The 16,008-nt window shown below is 38.2% G+C and overlaps 3 protein-coding genes across 7 annotated transcripts; 2 read left to right on the top strand and 1 right to left on the bottom strand.

Moving 5' to 3' along the window:
* Window positions 1-716: 716 nt before the first annotated feature.
* dynlt2b (dynein light chain Tctex-type 2B) lies at window positions 717-5,524 on the bottom strand. Of its 5 annotated transcripts, none has more exons than XM_041040570.1 (6): window positions 5,404-5,524; window positions 4,692-4,825; window positions 3,712-3,781; window positions 2,834-2,897; window positions 2,580-2,716; window positions 717-1,084 (listed from the first exon to the last, which is right to left on the bottom strand). In XM_041040570.1, the coding sequence occupies exons 1-6, from the start codon at window positions 5,448-5,450 to the stop codon at window positions 997-999; spliced, it is 540 nt and encodes a 179-aa protein (XP_040896504.1). In that variant the 5' UTR covers window positions 5,451-5,524; the 3' UTR covers window positions 717-996. The 5 variants fall into 5 exon arrangements, 4 of the variants coding, with proteins under 4 accessions (XP_040896504.1, XP_040896505.1, XP_040896506.1 ...); XM_041040571.1 differs by having other exon boundaries at window positions 2,632-2,716; XR_005894203.1 differs by having other exon boundaries at window positions 988-1,084; window positions 2,580-2,721.
* Window positions 5,525-8,317: 2,793 nt separating this feature from the next.
* On the top strand, window positions 8,318-10,396 carry LOC121183481 (receptor-transporting protein 3-like). Its single transcript, XM_041040576.1, has 2 exons — window positions 8,318-8,540; window positions 9,421-10,396. The coding sequence occupies exons 1-2, from the start codon at window positions 8,398-8,400 to the stop codon at window positions 9,749-9,751; spliced, it is 474 nt and encodes a 157-aa protein (XP_040896510.1). The 5' UTR covers window positions 8,318-8,397; the 3' UTR covers window positions 9,752-10,396.
* Window positions 10,397-11,101: 705 nt separating this feature from the next.
* On the top strand, window positions 11,102-14,301 carry LOC121183410 (5-hydroxytryptamine receptor 3C-like). The gene is made up of 10 exons (XM_041040471.1): window positions 11,102-11,191; window positions 11,359-11,413; window positions 11,661-11,824; window positions 12,050-12,094; window positions 12,223-12,329; window positions 12,565-12,734; window positions 12,876-13,039; window positions 13,121-13,331; window positions 13,621-13,794; window positions 14,012-14,301. Exons 1-10 carry the CDS (start codon window positions 11,165-11,167, stop codon window positions 14,299-14,301), a joined length of 1,407 nt encoding a protein of 468 aa, XP_040896405.1. The 5' UTR covers window positions 11,102-11,164.
* The last annotated feature ends 1,707 nt before the right edge of the window (window positions 14,302-16,008 follow it).

Genomic DNA, 16,008 nt, shown 5'->3' with positions numbered 1-16,008 from the left:
AGTAGCAATTATTTAAAATTACACAAAATTTTAATCCATTATACTTCATAGTGACTGAGAATAATGATGTTAGTAAATATAAATATAAGTAAAATTATAATGATTAGTGCATGAAATACTGATCATTACTATAAATTACTACAAAATGATTAGGAATTACCTTTGCCAAAACATATTTGTGATGTATTATGTAACTCTTGTGGTAGTTCACTGAGAACTCAGCTGTGCTTTGCAACTAGAAATAGAGCGGCAAAACCAACGTTGGCATGGATATGTAATCAGAGTATGAGTCATTTGACTAATTGATTCAGCTAAGCTTGATCACTTCGACTTCTCACTTCTGTCTCATTAGTCTTTATATAGAGCCTGAAAAGCATCTCGTTTTGACGCCGTAAGCTGCTTCACTGAAATTAATGGAAGAAGCCCAAGAGTAATTACCAAAACACAAGAATATCTAAAAATGACCTCCTGTCCAACTGAAGACAGACGTCTCAGTTTCACCAGCAAATTATAGAGAAGAGGAGTTGGCAAACTTTTCAAATAACTGGCAATAGTTGGAAATACTGTTGTTAAAGGAAAAGTTTGTTGTGTGAAAATAAAGTTTATAGTTAGCCTTTGAGGAGTCATAAATCTGAGTTGAAATGAGCAAAGCCAGGCAACCGTTGCAACAGGATGCAGCAGAGACACTTTTTAATGAGGCAAATATGCCATAAAATAAGTCAACAGTTTTAAAATTACCACCAAAATACACAAAAGGAAAAGCAAAATTGAAGCTTTACTACTGTATGCTAACAACGCTAACAACGTTATTAACGTCAAATGTATTTTTGAACCAGCATTCAATACAAAATGCTTCATTAACATAAAATGATTTGAATTTTAACTCACTTATCTTATTGTGCAATAAAATTCATCTTATGGGTTTTAAATTTGTTTATACGGGTTTTTCCTCAGTGCTCTTCCAAGAAATAGTCAGGAGTGGTGCTTTGTGATGACTCACAGTTTGATGTGCTGTTGATCTGGTGCCTCTTCATTGATATCTACAGTATAATCTGCATAAACGTAGACCTTCTTACTGTGGAATCTGAGGGAATAAATTGGGGGTATTCATGTAAAACAAGCAAGATAAAGAATATAATGGCTCTTATTCTGATGAAAGGCTCTGTGAACAAAAGGTTCATTGAATTAAGTTTAATCCTCAAGAGAGATTTAGCCAGTGGTGCTCTCACTGCACTTTATACAAACAGTATGAAATGCAATTAAATGTCCTCATCGTATCTACCTCTTATGGTTGCTGTTTTTTTTCTCAGTTTTTTGTTTTGTTTTCAGACCAACCTAAATCAACAAGTGGAATCATGCTTGAGTAGCTTGCATTGTTAGTGCCAATGTTTTTCAAAGTTAAGATACTAGAAAAGGTTTCCATCAACCTCTTTTCATTCTGCCACAAAATCTTCTTGTTGTATTGAGAGAGCAGTGCCTCTGACCGTTCAATCCAAAATGCAATCCTGTCCTTTTTCTGGAAAAATCCAACAATTAACTTTATAGTGCAGCAAGCTACTTTCAGTGATGGTTTGATTTGTTACGATAAATCTACAAATACTCAGTACAATTATAATTTATTGATTTTATAATAGTACAGTACAATACACAGTGTATATAAGAACCATTGTTTAAATAAAAGTATGTAGATTTTTTTTATATATGAGATATTGGACATTTGATACTGAAACAAATTTTTTAGATGTTATAGTTTTCAACATGTCAAGCTACTTCATTTCTGAGTTAGATTTGTGTTTAATGCTGAATAGGATGATCATAATAAGGGATAACAAAGACATAGTGTCCCACTCAAACTAAGGGCTGATTAATATTTACAAGGACGTCAGTCATGGAAAAATGAAGAGGCAGCAGTGCGTTGATAATAAAGGTGACAATGAACTAGACAGAAAGTGGTTAAAATTTTAGTAAAGTCTTCCTGTTCATTTCCGGTATAATTACAGTAGCTGGCCTGCAGCAGTTATCCCGGTTCTGATGCGGACAATCAGAGACAAATACTGACCTCTACTGTAACTGCTGTGCAAAGTAAAGCACCCACAGTGTAGAACAAATACGCACTGTACTGCATTACATTCTGCTGCTTTTACTGTGCTTTTGCAGCTGAAAGTTGCAGAGAGAGTACCAGATACAACGACTGCTACAGTCCCCCCATAGGTCTACTAAACATACAGAATGTCCTGAAAATATTACTAGAGACATTTTTTAATCTGCTAACCCTTTAAAGTAAACCACTGGTCATGTGGCTATTTTGAGTAATTAATTTCAGAATCAAAGAAAATGTAGTAAATTGACATTTTCACCAGTGGATGTCAAAGTCAGCTGCCTTCTTTAGTAAACACAACATCTCGTGAATATACTGAGGGTTTCCACACCCACCCCGGTATCAAACTTCTGAAGCTGGTGAAACCCTCAGTTTTAAACTAACTACATTCTCAGCACAGAGATCCATGACTTCCACGCTGGATGTCATCTGTGCCAATCTTAAGATGCTGCAATTACAAAGTTACTTCAGATGAACGCACCGTGGATCCGAAATGCTGACTGTGAGCAGTCTTGTGTGGATGTTCCCCTCACATCTTTTCATCTGAAAGAATCCTGTCATCCATCCTCTCATCCTCAGTAGTAATAACTTCCGAAAACTGCCACCGCACAGAACAAGCTGTCCTATAGAAGTAAAACATGGAGAATTTAAAAAAAAAAAAAAAAGAAAAAACTTTTTAAGAAGTCTGTCCCCCTCTCCCCCTCACAACAGAGTGATCAGAAAAAAGGCACCTACATTCATGAAAACATCTTCAGCATAGTTGTCTGTGTCAGCATCCCACAAACACCTGGAAGACATCCTGTTAAAACAAGGAGACAAATGAAAGTCACAGAAGCTCATGGACTTGTTTTATAAAGGAATGGAAAGAAACATCCATGTAATAAATGAAACTTAGAAGATTTTTGTCATTTTCATTGCCAGTGAGTCAGAGGAAAGTTTCAACTCTAGTAATTTGAGGATATTTTGTCCAGCCCCATTTATGTACATGAGGCAGAATATTGGGGACATCTATCAATATAACACCAGCTAATAAAAACAGTACCACAAAATACAGCCCAAAAATGTTTTAAGTCAATACCCATCTGACGCAGAGTCAATGAAAAACAAACACTGTGGGATTAAAGTTTACCTCAAACCACCTTCATTAACACAACATTTTATGAAACAATGTTTTTAATGTCACAGGCTATTTACTAACATTGATTATGTAAATGTGAAGAGCATAGCTGAATTAATCTGACTTCACTTCTAAAGCTTTTTATCTAATACTGGGCTTTTAGATGTTAGCTACTGCGACTAAAATATTGCTTGAATGATGCCATTTTGAAAACAATCACAGCAAGAGAGAAGGCTTCATTTCAGGAAATATTAGTTAAATAATGCTGTCATCTCAGTGCCAGTGCATAAATTTCCTTGATTTCTAAAAGATCTTAATATTTTAAAGTACTTTGGACTGAAAGTGCATGTGCTACTGTGTTGACAAGATTATTGTTGTACAAATACTGTAAAGCTAAACAACTCCAGTTGCATCTCACTCTGTCATCAACAGTGCAACAAATTGCTTTCCCTAGAGATCACTGTATGCTTGTAAATAGTACTAGATGATCACTCACTTCACTCCCTGTCCCCGTTGTTCTCCAATGACCACCTGCACAACAAGCTTATATCTGTCAAACCCTGCATCTGTTGAGGAAGAGAAATTATCTGTAATATCATACCCCAGTAACTGTGCAAATATTGTGAAGAGACTAATCAGGGGTGGGTATTAATGTGCTACATTTGCTGTGTAGCATTTACTTAAGTAATCGTGGTTTGTGTGAGGCCCAAAATGCAGACACAAACCAGGCAGCACAGAACAGTTCAGTAATTGTATTAGTGGAGAAAGGGAAGACTTACAGAAGGGAGGCAGGTAGGTGGATACAGGTAGCAGGAACAAAACAACATGCAGAATACAAATGATGTGATGATCTAGCAAATGGTATGTACGCTAAGAGCAGGTGAGAAGTCAGAGCTGGGTGATTAGGGCAGGTGAGCAGGTGAGTGTGGGGAGTCAGGTGACCAAGGGGAAAGGACAGTCCGAGGACATCTAGTGGGTGGATGGAGAGTCGCAGGAAATAGGGCCAGAATGGCCAAAAACATTTGACTAGTAGGATTTGTTTTAATGGGAGAAAATGTATCTGCTAGCTATATTTGTAGAGACAAAAATGTACTTTAATACTGCTACATTCAGTTTCATTCTTCTGGCCTCATTTTTATTCACGTCACATTGCACTTGATTCCTTGAGCACAGTTATCTAGTTATGCCTCCAGGCTGGTGACAGCCATGGCCGGAGGCATTATGTTTTCAGGTTGTCCCTCCATCCGTTCAATTTCCGTTTACACCATATCTCAGTGACACCCTGAAGACATTAAATCGACCTGTGAAATGAAACAACTGAGGAACACTTCTTCAGTTTTCTTACTCTCCAAACACCCACTTGAATTGTGTTTCTACTTTGTATTTGAGCAATTATTTTCAACAATATTTACCACACTTTTTGGCTACTCAGTCCTTCTGAGTTAAATCACAAGAAAGACAGAAAGCATCACTCACTCTTCACTTTGTCCTTAATGGAGTCTGCCAGTGAACGGGACAGCTCAGGGACTTCCTCTGGGTCGTACTGCACACCCGACAATCGCTCCCTCACAATTTCACGAATGTACTCCTTCACAATGGCTGTTTTAAACCTAGAAGATTTAACAGCGAGAAACGAGGCTGGAAATTAACTTCAATCAGCTTGCACTGGGCACAGCGGGCACAAGCCACCAGACTCCCACAGTATGGAGTTATTTAGTAATACATGTAGAAATGTCTTAATACATGGTTTGTTGAACACACTTGTATCAATGCTCCACACCATATATAGTGTTAAATAATGTCATAGTATGGAATCATGAGGTTCCTGCAGAAGAACACTGACTTTAAGTTGACTTCTTAACCTAGGTCAGCAGTGAAGCAGATAAGTGCATAAACGCTACCACACATCACTTACTAACAAGTGTACAGCTAACGGTATTAGCTACGTGACAAATGTCTGTTAACTAGAGTGTTGACACCAGTCTAAAACACGTTATTTAGACTAACGCCAGTTTTAGTGGTTATCCTTAAGATGGCTCAACAGGGTGGCTAGTTACCTTTTCATACACAGCCTATGGAAAACGCTGATGCAGTGGCTAGCGAAAAACATACCGCCAGCAATAAACACGCTGGATAAAAGCAAACTTTACCAGCTAGAAATGATTTTTAACCACCTTGACCAACTCACTTGTGCTGATGATTAGGTCGTATGATGTATGTATCTGACCCCTCCATGGCTAGTTAATATTACGACTACAACAAGATAGAGGACATGAAACAGGAATGCCGTTGCTAACTAGCTAATCTTTGCAGACTTGTAACCGTTACCATAGCGACGCCTTTTCCTAGTTTCCTGTTTCAAAATAAGAGTAAGGTGAACACGTTTGTACGACTTACTCGAATAGCCTGCAATATTAACCAGTAACTTGGGTGTTTCTTAACAATCTAAATCTTGTCTTCCAAATATCCTTTTCAGTCAGGAAATTCTAGCTAGCTAATAATAAATAATTGATTTTTAATTTCATTTAATTTATTTTTTTTTAGGAGTGCTGAGATGAAATTTAGGTGTGGCTGAGTATCCCTAAAAAGAATGTAATATCACCAGTGGTTTGGGGTTAAGGCCCCAGGAAAGCTCAGTTTCTTCTATACTGTTTCTCAAATATCAACTCTTCAACTCACAGAGACCTTTTTACCGCAACTTTCTACCACTTTTCTCTCTTTATCAGTGATGTGTGAGAGAAAAGGGCCTGCTTCTGATCTTCAGTCACATTTTTCTGTCTCTGATAAGGAAAGCCTTTTGCGATATAACTGTCTCCCTAAATGTCACTACTACCTTCATCACCTCTTCCATTTCACCCCTTTCCTTTCACTCCCACATGGGTTAGTACCAGCAGGGGGGTATTCAAGGAAGTAACAAGGTGTATCCACTTCACTGAGGTCTTTGTCATGATTTCGGAATCCTCTGCTTTCAGGACCTCTTCAGCTGCGGTCAAATCAGAACATGTCTCATTTGGTTTCACTTACCTGACAAAAGGAGCACAAGGGGCTATGATTTCAGGAGCAAATGAAGACTACTTTCTGGCTTTAAAAATCAGTGTCTGGCTTTGATAGCAGCAGGGATAGTGGGAACTTTACACCATCCGAATCTCCCCTTTCTCAAATTTCTCCCAAATTCTAACTGAAAGAAAATGCCGTGATTTTTTAAACATTACACTGTACATATTGAAATCAATGTGTTTTTTTTTTTATTCAATCCACAAATATTTTACCATGTATCACATATAGACCAACTTGAAATATATGCTTGATAACAAAATTACCTCTAGCTGTGCCATCCAACATGTGCATAAGTTAAATGTGGTGCTGAACAACACAAGTCCAATGATTCTGTTTCAAATCTACATGGAGCTTATTAGAAGAATTAAAGTTACTTATTTGAGTTTCAGATCAGTCGTACTTGTGTCAAAAAGCCAGAGGGGTAAACACTGTGTGCACAGTTTAATTGCTCATCATTTAGAAGACTGCAGGCCAACACTCTTACATGTCTGATAATATTGAATCTAATAGCTGAACGTGGTGTGATTCATTACATTCAGTATTGATCATCATTATCTACGGCCCCTTAATGAGGTACAGATTTCAAATTAAAGTAATTGAATTACTCTCCCTTCAAACATTAAACCTGCAAATGAGCCATTAGGCCTTAATTGTTTTTTATTGATTTGTTGCAATGAGCTGATGATAACAGGTATCTACATACATTGTTCTCCTGGAAGAGATTAAAGGTTTATGAGTTTATTGTTTAATGTTAAGCACCACTTACTCTTGTAGTTCCCCCACTGATGGCTGAATGTGATGAAGGTTAATGTGTAAACAGTGACAATAATTTTTAATTCTTTGTAAATTGTATTATAGTTTCTATTTATTTCTAATATATTTTATGCTTTCTTGTGTGAATATGTATACATAAATGGTCACATTCAACAAGTTTTTTTTATACTGGGAATTTTTTTCAAAACTGCTTGTTTCTGTTGACCTGGATTCATTAACTAGGTAGGCATTACTTAGAATGTCAGGGTCTATATGGAAGCGTTATGAGAAGGAAAAAACTGAAAACAGGCTGGACAATTATCCAGAACAGACAGCAAAATCCAACATGAACTACTTCACAAAACATAAGCTGAAGCCTTTGGAGCAGTCCTCACTGTCCCCTCACTTGAACATCATAGAAACTCTATTGGCAGATCTTAAACATGCTCAGAACTTGAAATAATCTGCAGGAAGAGTGGGTGAAAGTTCCTGAACCAGAAATAGCAAAACTCTTAGCTGGCTACAAAAAAATCCCTTGCAAACTGTGGTATCTGCCAAAGGGGGGTTACTAAATCGGTTGACTTATTTGATTATCCAAATGTTTGCACATGCCACAGTTACTGGTAATCTCTCTCTATTTTTTAAAGTCATGAAAGTACATTAAAGTACAGTATTTAAATGTCTGTTTGCTGCACACTCTTTCTTTCTTCTTTTAACTTGAAAAATCAACAAAATATGTAATTTGCCCTGTGGGGGGCCCAAACCTTTACGTATAATTGTAAATAGATTAACTGTTTGAAGGATGTGAGACAGAAAAGCTCCAGCAGGCACCAGTACTGCATGAACTGAAGTTTCCTTTTCTCTCTGAAGCCTGTCTAGTCGAGTAGTCAAGTGCTTTTATACTCAATAAATGAAAGACAAGTAAATAATCATAGTCCCTCAATAAATCCACACAAATATAAATTCTTGTGCTTGTGATGTTGTAATAAATGAAAAAATAGACTCTGGACTCCAGGAATACGGGACTACAATGACCCCTATGAAACAAAGAGCAGTTACATTTCCTTGAGATTGCCTAAGATGTTCCTGTTTTTCTGCGTATATGTACAGCTTTCACAATTAGATAGTTCATTAACTAATCATGTTCATATTTAACACCTGCCCTAGCTACAGAAGCCTTTCATGGCCCACTTTGGTCATTGCATTCGTATTACTAAAATAAGACTTGCAACTTAAGGAAGTAACTTTAAGTTTCATTTTCCTCTACGTCTCTGTTGGCAGGCGGATGAGTCATTCTCACAAGCTGTTGTGTTTACTGTACAACAGACAGACTTTTGTGTCTTCAGCCACCAGCACCACTGGCACGGACAGGATGGAAAAATCAGTGTGGACAAGCATCTTTGAGATTGAATCACAAGATCTCAATCACACCTGGCATCTGGACTTTGATTCTTCTATTATACCTGAGCTACCGGAGCAGGGATGGAAGGAGTACCTCAGGAAAACATTGGCAGAGTGAGTGTGCAGGACCATACTGCTGAGCAGTGTAAATGATCTGTATACAGACCATATGTACAGTCTGATATACTGAGATTAAACTCTTAAAATCTGATGGACCCCTCAGATTTACAAACGTTATTTTTTCTTTTACTTAAATGCTGTGCTAAGTGTCCCATCCACAGAACAGAATTGATATTTGATGATAAATATGCTCAGTGTAAGCATTGCTTCACTGGGTATAAGTGTTGGAATAATTAACAATAAAAATTCTAAATTCATAGAAAATGAAGTTAAAGGGGACAGTATGGTGTGTACAGTATGTGCATGAAATTTCTTTAGGTATTAAGGTGTGTGGATTTCTGTGCTTGAGAATGTTTTAGCTGGGCCTACCAACAAAGAGCTGTTTGAGCCAACAATAGAAATACCAACGGGTGTGTGTGTGTGTGTGTGTGTGTGTGTGTGTGTGTGTGTGTGTGTGTGTGTACTGCACATCTACAGATTGAGAGAAACTTGTGGCTCTTTGGGTGGGGCCAAATCATCCACAACGCCCATCTTTAACCCCTGTCTGTATTAAATTCTTCAGTGATTGCCATTGCCAAGTGTAAACAGCTGATGCAAAACACATGTAATGGTCAGAATCTAGAAAATAATTGTGTTGCTATGGAGTGGGGATACCTCTTTATAAATGCAGAGGATTCATATATTATTAAGGTTTGAATTAGAAATATGTCAGGTATATAGTAATGGAGGTGGAACGTGTTTAAACAGTGACTGAGTGAGACAAAAAGGACAGGCCTGTCGACTGAAGTACAGTTTTTTTTTTTTTTGTTTTATTGCCCGCACTTTGCATTACATTTGTTATAATGTATAACTATGTGCCATCTGTCCTTTGAAGGTTTCAGTGCACCAGATGTCACAGAAGATGGCCTTCCAACAGAGTGATGGTGGTCTTCCATATGCGCCTGATGGAGGACAAGGGCATTGTCAAAGTGAGGCCCTTCCGTCAGAACTGTAAGAAGTGCAGGGACGCACCAATGGAAGAACCCAGCATCACCCCAGAGAGAATAACTATTCTCCTGCAGAATCTGGTGAAGAAGATAAGAATAAAGTGCTACCATGAAAATCTGAATGAAGGCAACCATATTTTTGAGGGGATTAATGTCAATAACCCCCATGAGCCTGATCATTGCGAGGGATGCATGGCAGGCATCTGTACAAGAGCTTGAATTGACCCCCAGGGGACAAATAAAGTTCTTTGATTGATTGATTGAGCCTCTCTCATGCAACAAATATACCAGGGCCTTTAATGCAATTTAAACTTCAAAATAATAAGTTTAATGTATTGGTGATGTACGTGCTGTCAACTGATTAAAAATAACTCCAAGGGAAAATGTATTTGCACACATTAAAGAAATAGTCTACAGATGAACACCCGAGAGATAACTATGTCAGTACAATATCTACCTAAACACTTTTGACTGCAATACATCATATAAAGAAACTCTTTGTTTTATTGCTACTCTCTGTGCTATACTGTAGAAATGAGCAATGTCAATAGAAGTCATGAAGTCATTAAAAAAATAAATGGATCTGTGAAGAAGATTTTGCTAATTTTCCAGTGAATATTTGAGCTGATTTTAACTAATGATATTTTACTAACTGATTATGGTTAATTGCAAAGAAGAAAATTGTTGCCGTTGTTGCTGCCAGCACACAGGAAGTGTTAACTTGCTGTGCCACGGCCGCAGCAAATTAACGCTTCCTGTGTGCTTGAGGGCACAAACACATACATACAGTAAATACTCTAAAAATCTGTACAGTCAGCACAAGCAGCAACAACAGCAGGGTGGAACAGACAAAGAAAATAAACCACCAACACTGTCTCAAAGGTCTCCCTTTATTTCACAAACACAAACACCACTGCCATGAGCACTGCCTCAGCATAGCATAGCCTCAAAGTTTCAACAAATTCAGCAGTGCCCTCACTAATCGTTACAATTTCAACGTGGCAAGCTTGAATGGTCTATTTTTGTATATTTGTAGTCAATACTAAGTTCTCTTGTAGCACATGAAGAAAGTTTGCAGGTGGTTAGGGGGTTAAAGCATCGTGAATCAAATTGTTTAATTTTGATGGACAACATTAATACAACATGCAAAAAGGTTGGCATGCAGGAGGTAGGAGGCTGACACCAGAGGACACCTGTTTCTCACCGGGCATCCACTGCTTATTTGCATCTGACCAGCAGGTGTGACACGGATGCCACTGTGGTCAGTCTTCGCCATCTGCAAGTCACACACCAAGGTACCAAACAACAACTGTGGTTTTGTTTTTGTTTTGTATGAAACCACCTACAGGGAAAGTAGCTGCTTTGCAGTCCTTTCCATTTCCCACATCATTTGCCAGTGGCACTATGTATATCTTGGCCACTGAGGCTGAATTTAGTCTCGGAAGAGTTAGTTTTCCCAGGTAAGTAGCAGGTACGGGCTTTCTGTCTGACAGTGGTCATTTATAGATCACCTCAGCAGTCTTTTTAGATGATTCTTCTGTTCATACAATATGACAACTAAAAGCAAATGTTCCCATTAAGCAATGTGATGATTTTTCTGTGCTGTTCAGACAAGATTGAACTCTTGACACCATGACAACCAAGGACACTACACTGAAGGTAAAGTATCTTTTCCAGATAAATATTCTGCATGTTAGGAAATGTTATTTCTTAGTAAATGTTATGCTGAGTACAGCATCAGTTACAATAAATCTCTTCTGTAACTGATTATCTTTTCCCATATAATTTATCCATCAATAACTGTTTTTAATCTGTGTTCACTCCAGTGGCTCCTTCCATTGGCCAAGCCCTCTCTGGTTATGTTCACTATTCTTATGCCAGGTAAGCTTTTTGGAAAGCACAATGTGAATATTTGAGGTCCTAATTTTGTCCCAAAAAATATCACCAACAAAGTAGCATCAGTCACAAACAGAAAAGGTGCAGGAGAATGAACTTAGTATGTACCATATCACGTCTCTGCAATACTGAAGTATAGTTATAGTAAGTTTTAATTCACTTTGATGGATTTGCTTTATTGAAAAAGAATGTTAACATAACTAGACTTATTATCTTATAATCCGCCTGTCAGCTCTGTGCAGTGGCATCGAGGTGAAATGTTCACAGCCAAACCAGCCTGCCCTGCTCGAGGCTCTGAATCCAGTTTTCAACCTGAGCGCCATACGACCCGTCATGAACATATCAACACTCTCTAACATCAGCATCTTCTTCACCCTGTATGGAATACTAGGAGTGGTATGTTTGGATCAAAGTAGATAATGGAGTGGAAAAGGAGTGTATTGTATAGTGTGAGTTGTGTATCAACTCACACTATATTATACACTGAGTTGTATGTGGTTTAACCTGCATTAAGCCAGTTCCTTGAGGATCCATGTGCCCCCCCCCCCCCCCAAAGAAAACACACATTAAGAATCAGAGACAGTGTTTTCATGTCTTAAAGTAGCTCCTCTTGTCTTCCAGAATGAAAAGTCTCAACTCTTGAACACTTACATTTGGCTAGATTATGTAAGTACTGCAATTATCCATCTTAATTCATTGATGTACCATAGGGATGACTGTGTGATAATTTTTTTGTGAATGATGTGAATATTACATAGGGTGTGCTTGCACTGAGACCAGTTTTATTGTTTTAGTGGTGGATGAACGAGTTTGTCAGTTGGGATCCAATCCAGTGCGGCACTCCAAAGATCTCTCTCCCCAGAGACAAATTCTGGATACCAGATATTGTAATCAATGAATTGTGAGTTGCTTCATACTAGATAATTTATAAATATCAAAACACGCACTGTATTTATAGTACATAGAATAGAAACATCTTAACGCTATATTTTTCGTTATTGCAAACAAATCCCATGAAATGACCAAAACCAACAAAAGTGTTAATTGGTCTTGCAGTACTTTCCCCTTTTTCAGCTGCAGATTTAGAACTTTTGCAGCATGTACTCATAACTCCTCTGCTTGTTCTCGTCTTACAGTATGGATGAAAACACAGCCCCGTATGTCCCATATGTGTACCTGTATAGCGATGGCAAGGTCCACGATGCTCAACCAGCCAAAGTTGTCAGCTCCTGTAACCTTGATATCTACACCTTCCCCTTCGACGTACAGAATTGCACTTTGACTTTCAACTCCTACCTCCACTTCGGTAAGACATGTCACAGTGTTTGTGGCACGACATACACTTTGTGAGAGGGAAGACTATCTATTGCCCTTCCTGTTAAAAGTTTATAGTAATGAACCCTGAATTTATTGGATAACAATAATTTCTCCATTCGTCTCTTCTCAGCGAGAGACATAAAGATTTCACTGGGCAAACCTGCAGATGAAATCACAGAGCACTCCAAGATGGTCATAACCACAATGGGGGAGTGGGAGCTGCTGGATATCACTTCCCACAAATACAGAGCAGACACTGATGATGGTGATTATATTGATGAGCTGGCATTTCATGTACGTTGATTGTACTGCAGTAACTTTTAGTATTGTAATACAGAGTCTCTGCATGTCAGTCAAGTTTCATGTCATTTGCAGATCAGAGTGAGGCGTCGGGCCACCCTGTACGTGGTGAACCTCCTGATCCCCAGCTGCTTCCTCATCACAGTGGACCTCTTCAGCTTCCTGCTGCCTCCCCAGAGTGTGGACCGATCCTCCTTCAAGATGACCCTCATCCTGGGCTACACCGTCTTCCTGCTCATCATGAACGATCTGCTGCCTATCACTGGAAACACCATACCACTCCTAAGTTAGTGTTATTCAGATTAAGTACATGTTCTCAGCAGTGCTTTATTGAAACCTGTTACAGCACAAGTGTTGGAAGTCAGAAGTTGCTGATTAAGGTTTCACTTTTCACTCCGCTGAAACTCCTCCTTTGGCACCATCACACAGAAATCAGCTGATGACTGAGAGAACTAACTTGGTTTCCTTAATACATCAACAGATATTGCGGGCAGAATGTGTGCAAAATTACATGTGCTTTAGTGTTAACTGTTATTGGTTCTGGCCTCCCTTCACACACTTTCTCTTGTCTTCAGACGTGTTCTTCTCTCTCTGTCTGGCTCTGATGGTGGCCAGTCTACTGGAGACTATCCTTGTCACCAACCTGATGTGCTCTGCCATCTTCTCTCCCGTCCCTCGCTGGATCCAAGTGCTTGTTCTGCAAATTCTGGGCTGTCTTGTTTGCCTGCCTTGGAAGGCTAAAGATTCAGGTACTCAGTTTGTTGTTGTTGTTGTTTGTTTGTTTTTTGACAGTGGTTAAATATATGTAAGAAATGTAGAAATGTAAATTTACAGAAAATAGCATCAACATTTTATACTGCACTAAACAGTCAAGTGGAAAAAAACTGAACTGAAAAAAGAACCACATTTAAATTCTTGACTGGATTCACATTTTATACGTTCAACTTCTTTGTCCTTGAAAAATAGACATGGAGCAAAATGCCGTGGTGGTAAAGAGTAGAGCTGATGAGGGGCCTCCAGAGCAGAGGGGGCCAGTGGTGGAGGACACAGCCCTGCAGGAGCTGAGGAGCCTTGGCAGGGACCTCCAGGCTCTCCGCCTTCAGGTGGAGCAGCAGGCCGGTGGAAGCCAGAGCTCAGAGGAATGGATCCAGGTGGGTTTCATCATAGACCGCCTGCTGTTCGGCCTCTACATCCTCTTCATATCAGTCAGCTTCATTACCATCATCATTATCTGGGTGAACTCACACAGACAGTAGACAACTGCTGTCTAATGTTTCAATAAATTTTTAAGTTAGTTAATCAATACATTGTAGTTTTGTAATGTTTTTTCTTGAAGAAAACATATTAATGCAAAAACATTCTAAAAATAGTTAATGTACTAGTGTTTATAATAACAAGTGGTCATATTATCACTATTGGACAGTGAATTAGTCCTCCTACAATAACTAGATGTAGTTTTAGCCTTTTGTGTTATAATGTACAATTTTAAAATGGAGGAAACCATTGTAAACAAAATAAAATTACTTGGAAAAAATCTTTCAGTTTTTGATTGACATTTATTTCAAACATAATAATAATGTTCCAAATATGTTTATTTTTAATTATTATTTTTAATAATATTTTCTTGGTCAGTGTTGAATTAACGGTACTCACACAGTGCATAAAGATAACCCAAACTAAGCTAACATAATTAGGAAAATGAAGTAATTTACTATCCGTAGCTCCCCTAAAACAAAATCTAGTGATCAAATTTGTTTTCATTTAATCATTTAGAACATTTTTTCTGATTTAAAAAAAACTCTTATCCAAAGGTCCCTGAAATAAGCCAATATATAAGAAAGGCTGTCCTTGAGGTGGTGAAGAAGCACATAACCAAACATCTATGTACAACTATGTACATATTCTAAATAGGGTGCGCTGCATGGCCAATAGTAATCATCCAAATCTTGGCTCCAGTGTATACTTTTTCTTGACTACTAATCACTGGTGTGGTTAGTGTGAGAGTAAACATGCTGCATTTAACTAATCCCAATAGAGAGAACAAGTCGGGATCACATTTATGGGTTTTGTTTGAGGAAAGGTGCAAAAAAAAGAGAGAGCGAGATCATGATTTTTATATTGCATTACAATGTAAAACAAAATTCACACTAATAAAAATAAAAATCGCAAACACATGCTTAAATTTACTACAGTTAGGACTTTGTGGAATTCAGGCCTTTTACAGGCATGTTGCATTTTAAAATAACTCACATCTAGCTGTAGGACTTATATATCACATATATATTTGACATCTCTTTTAAATGTAGTTGTCACCTAAAATCTGTGAAGACAACTTTACAGAACAGCCCTCGCCGCCAGCACACCACTCACACTAACAACCACTTTTGACCCGATGTTAATGTTTTTAGCGCTGCCTGCCGAAAGTCAAGCCTTCTAAGCTTCTATTCATCTTCATCTCTGTGCTCATGCATGGTAAGTAAAGCTCCCATGATACAGTAACATATAAATAGAGCTCCTGCTTGATATTGATTCTCAGAAACTGACCATCTCACAGTTATGATTTAAGTCACTTATAGTCGGTCAGCTGTCTAGCATCCCAATATGTATGTGAAGTTAAAAGGTTTTGAAGTTATTGAGGCATCCTGGTTTAGAAAAACGAGAACACTGTCAAGTAAAGTGAAAGATGACTTTAGATTTAAAAATGATTTTAGATTTGAGGGCATTCACTCTTCAGGATAGAAGGGTAACATTGAGGCAGGGCCTTCTGAAGGGACTGGCAAACGATCAAATATTACTTCTAAACCTTGACATCTTTCGCTTTTCTAATGCTGTCTAAGGACTCCTGCTTTGTGCAGGTTACTTAAGATACATTAAGGTGCATTACCATTTTTGGCTTTTGATATTAGCTGTAATTTGCTGCTAGTGGGTGCAGCTAAAGAGAGGTCTCCTTTGACAGAGATAAT

The sequence above is a fragment of the Toxotes jaculatrix genome, chromosome 6, assembly GCF_017976425.1.
Source record: "Toxotes jaculatrix isolate fToxJac2 chromosome 6, fToxJac2.pri, whole genome shotgun sequence".
Taxonomy (NCBI): domain Eukaryota; kingdom Metazoa; phylum Chordata; class Actinopteri; family Toxotidae; genus Toxotes; species Toxotes jaculatrix.
The sequence above is the reverse complement of the archived record's forward strand: the minus strand, read 5'-3'. Positions and strand labels throughout refer to the sequence as shown.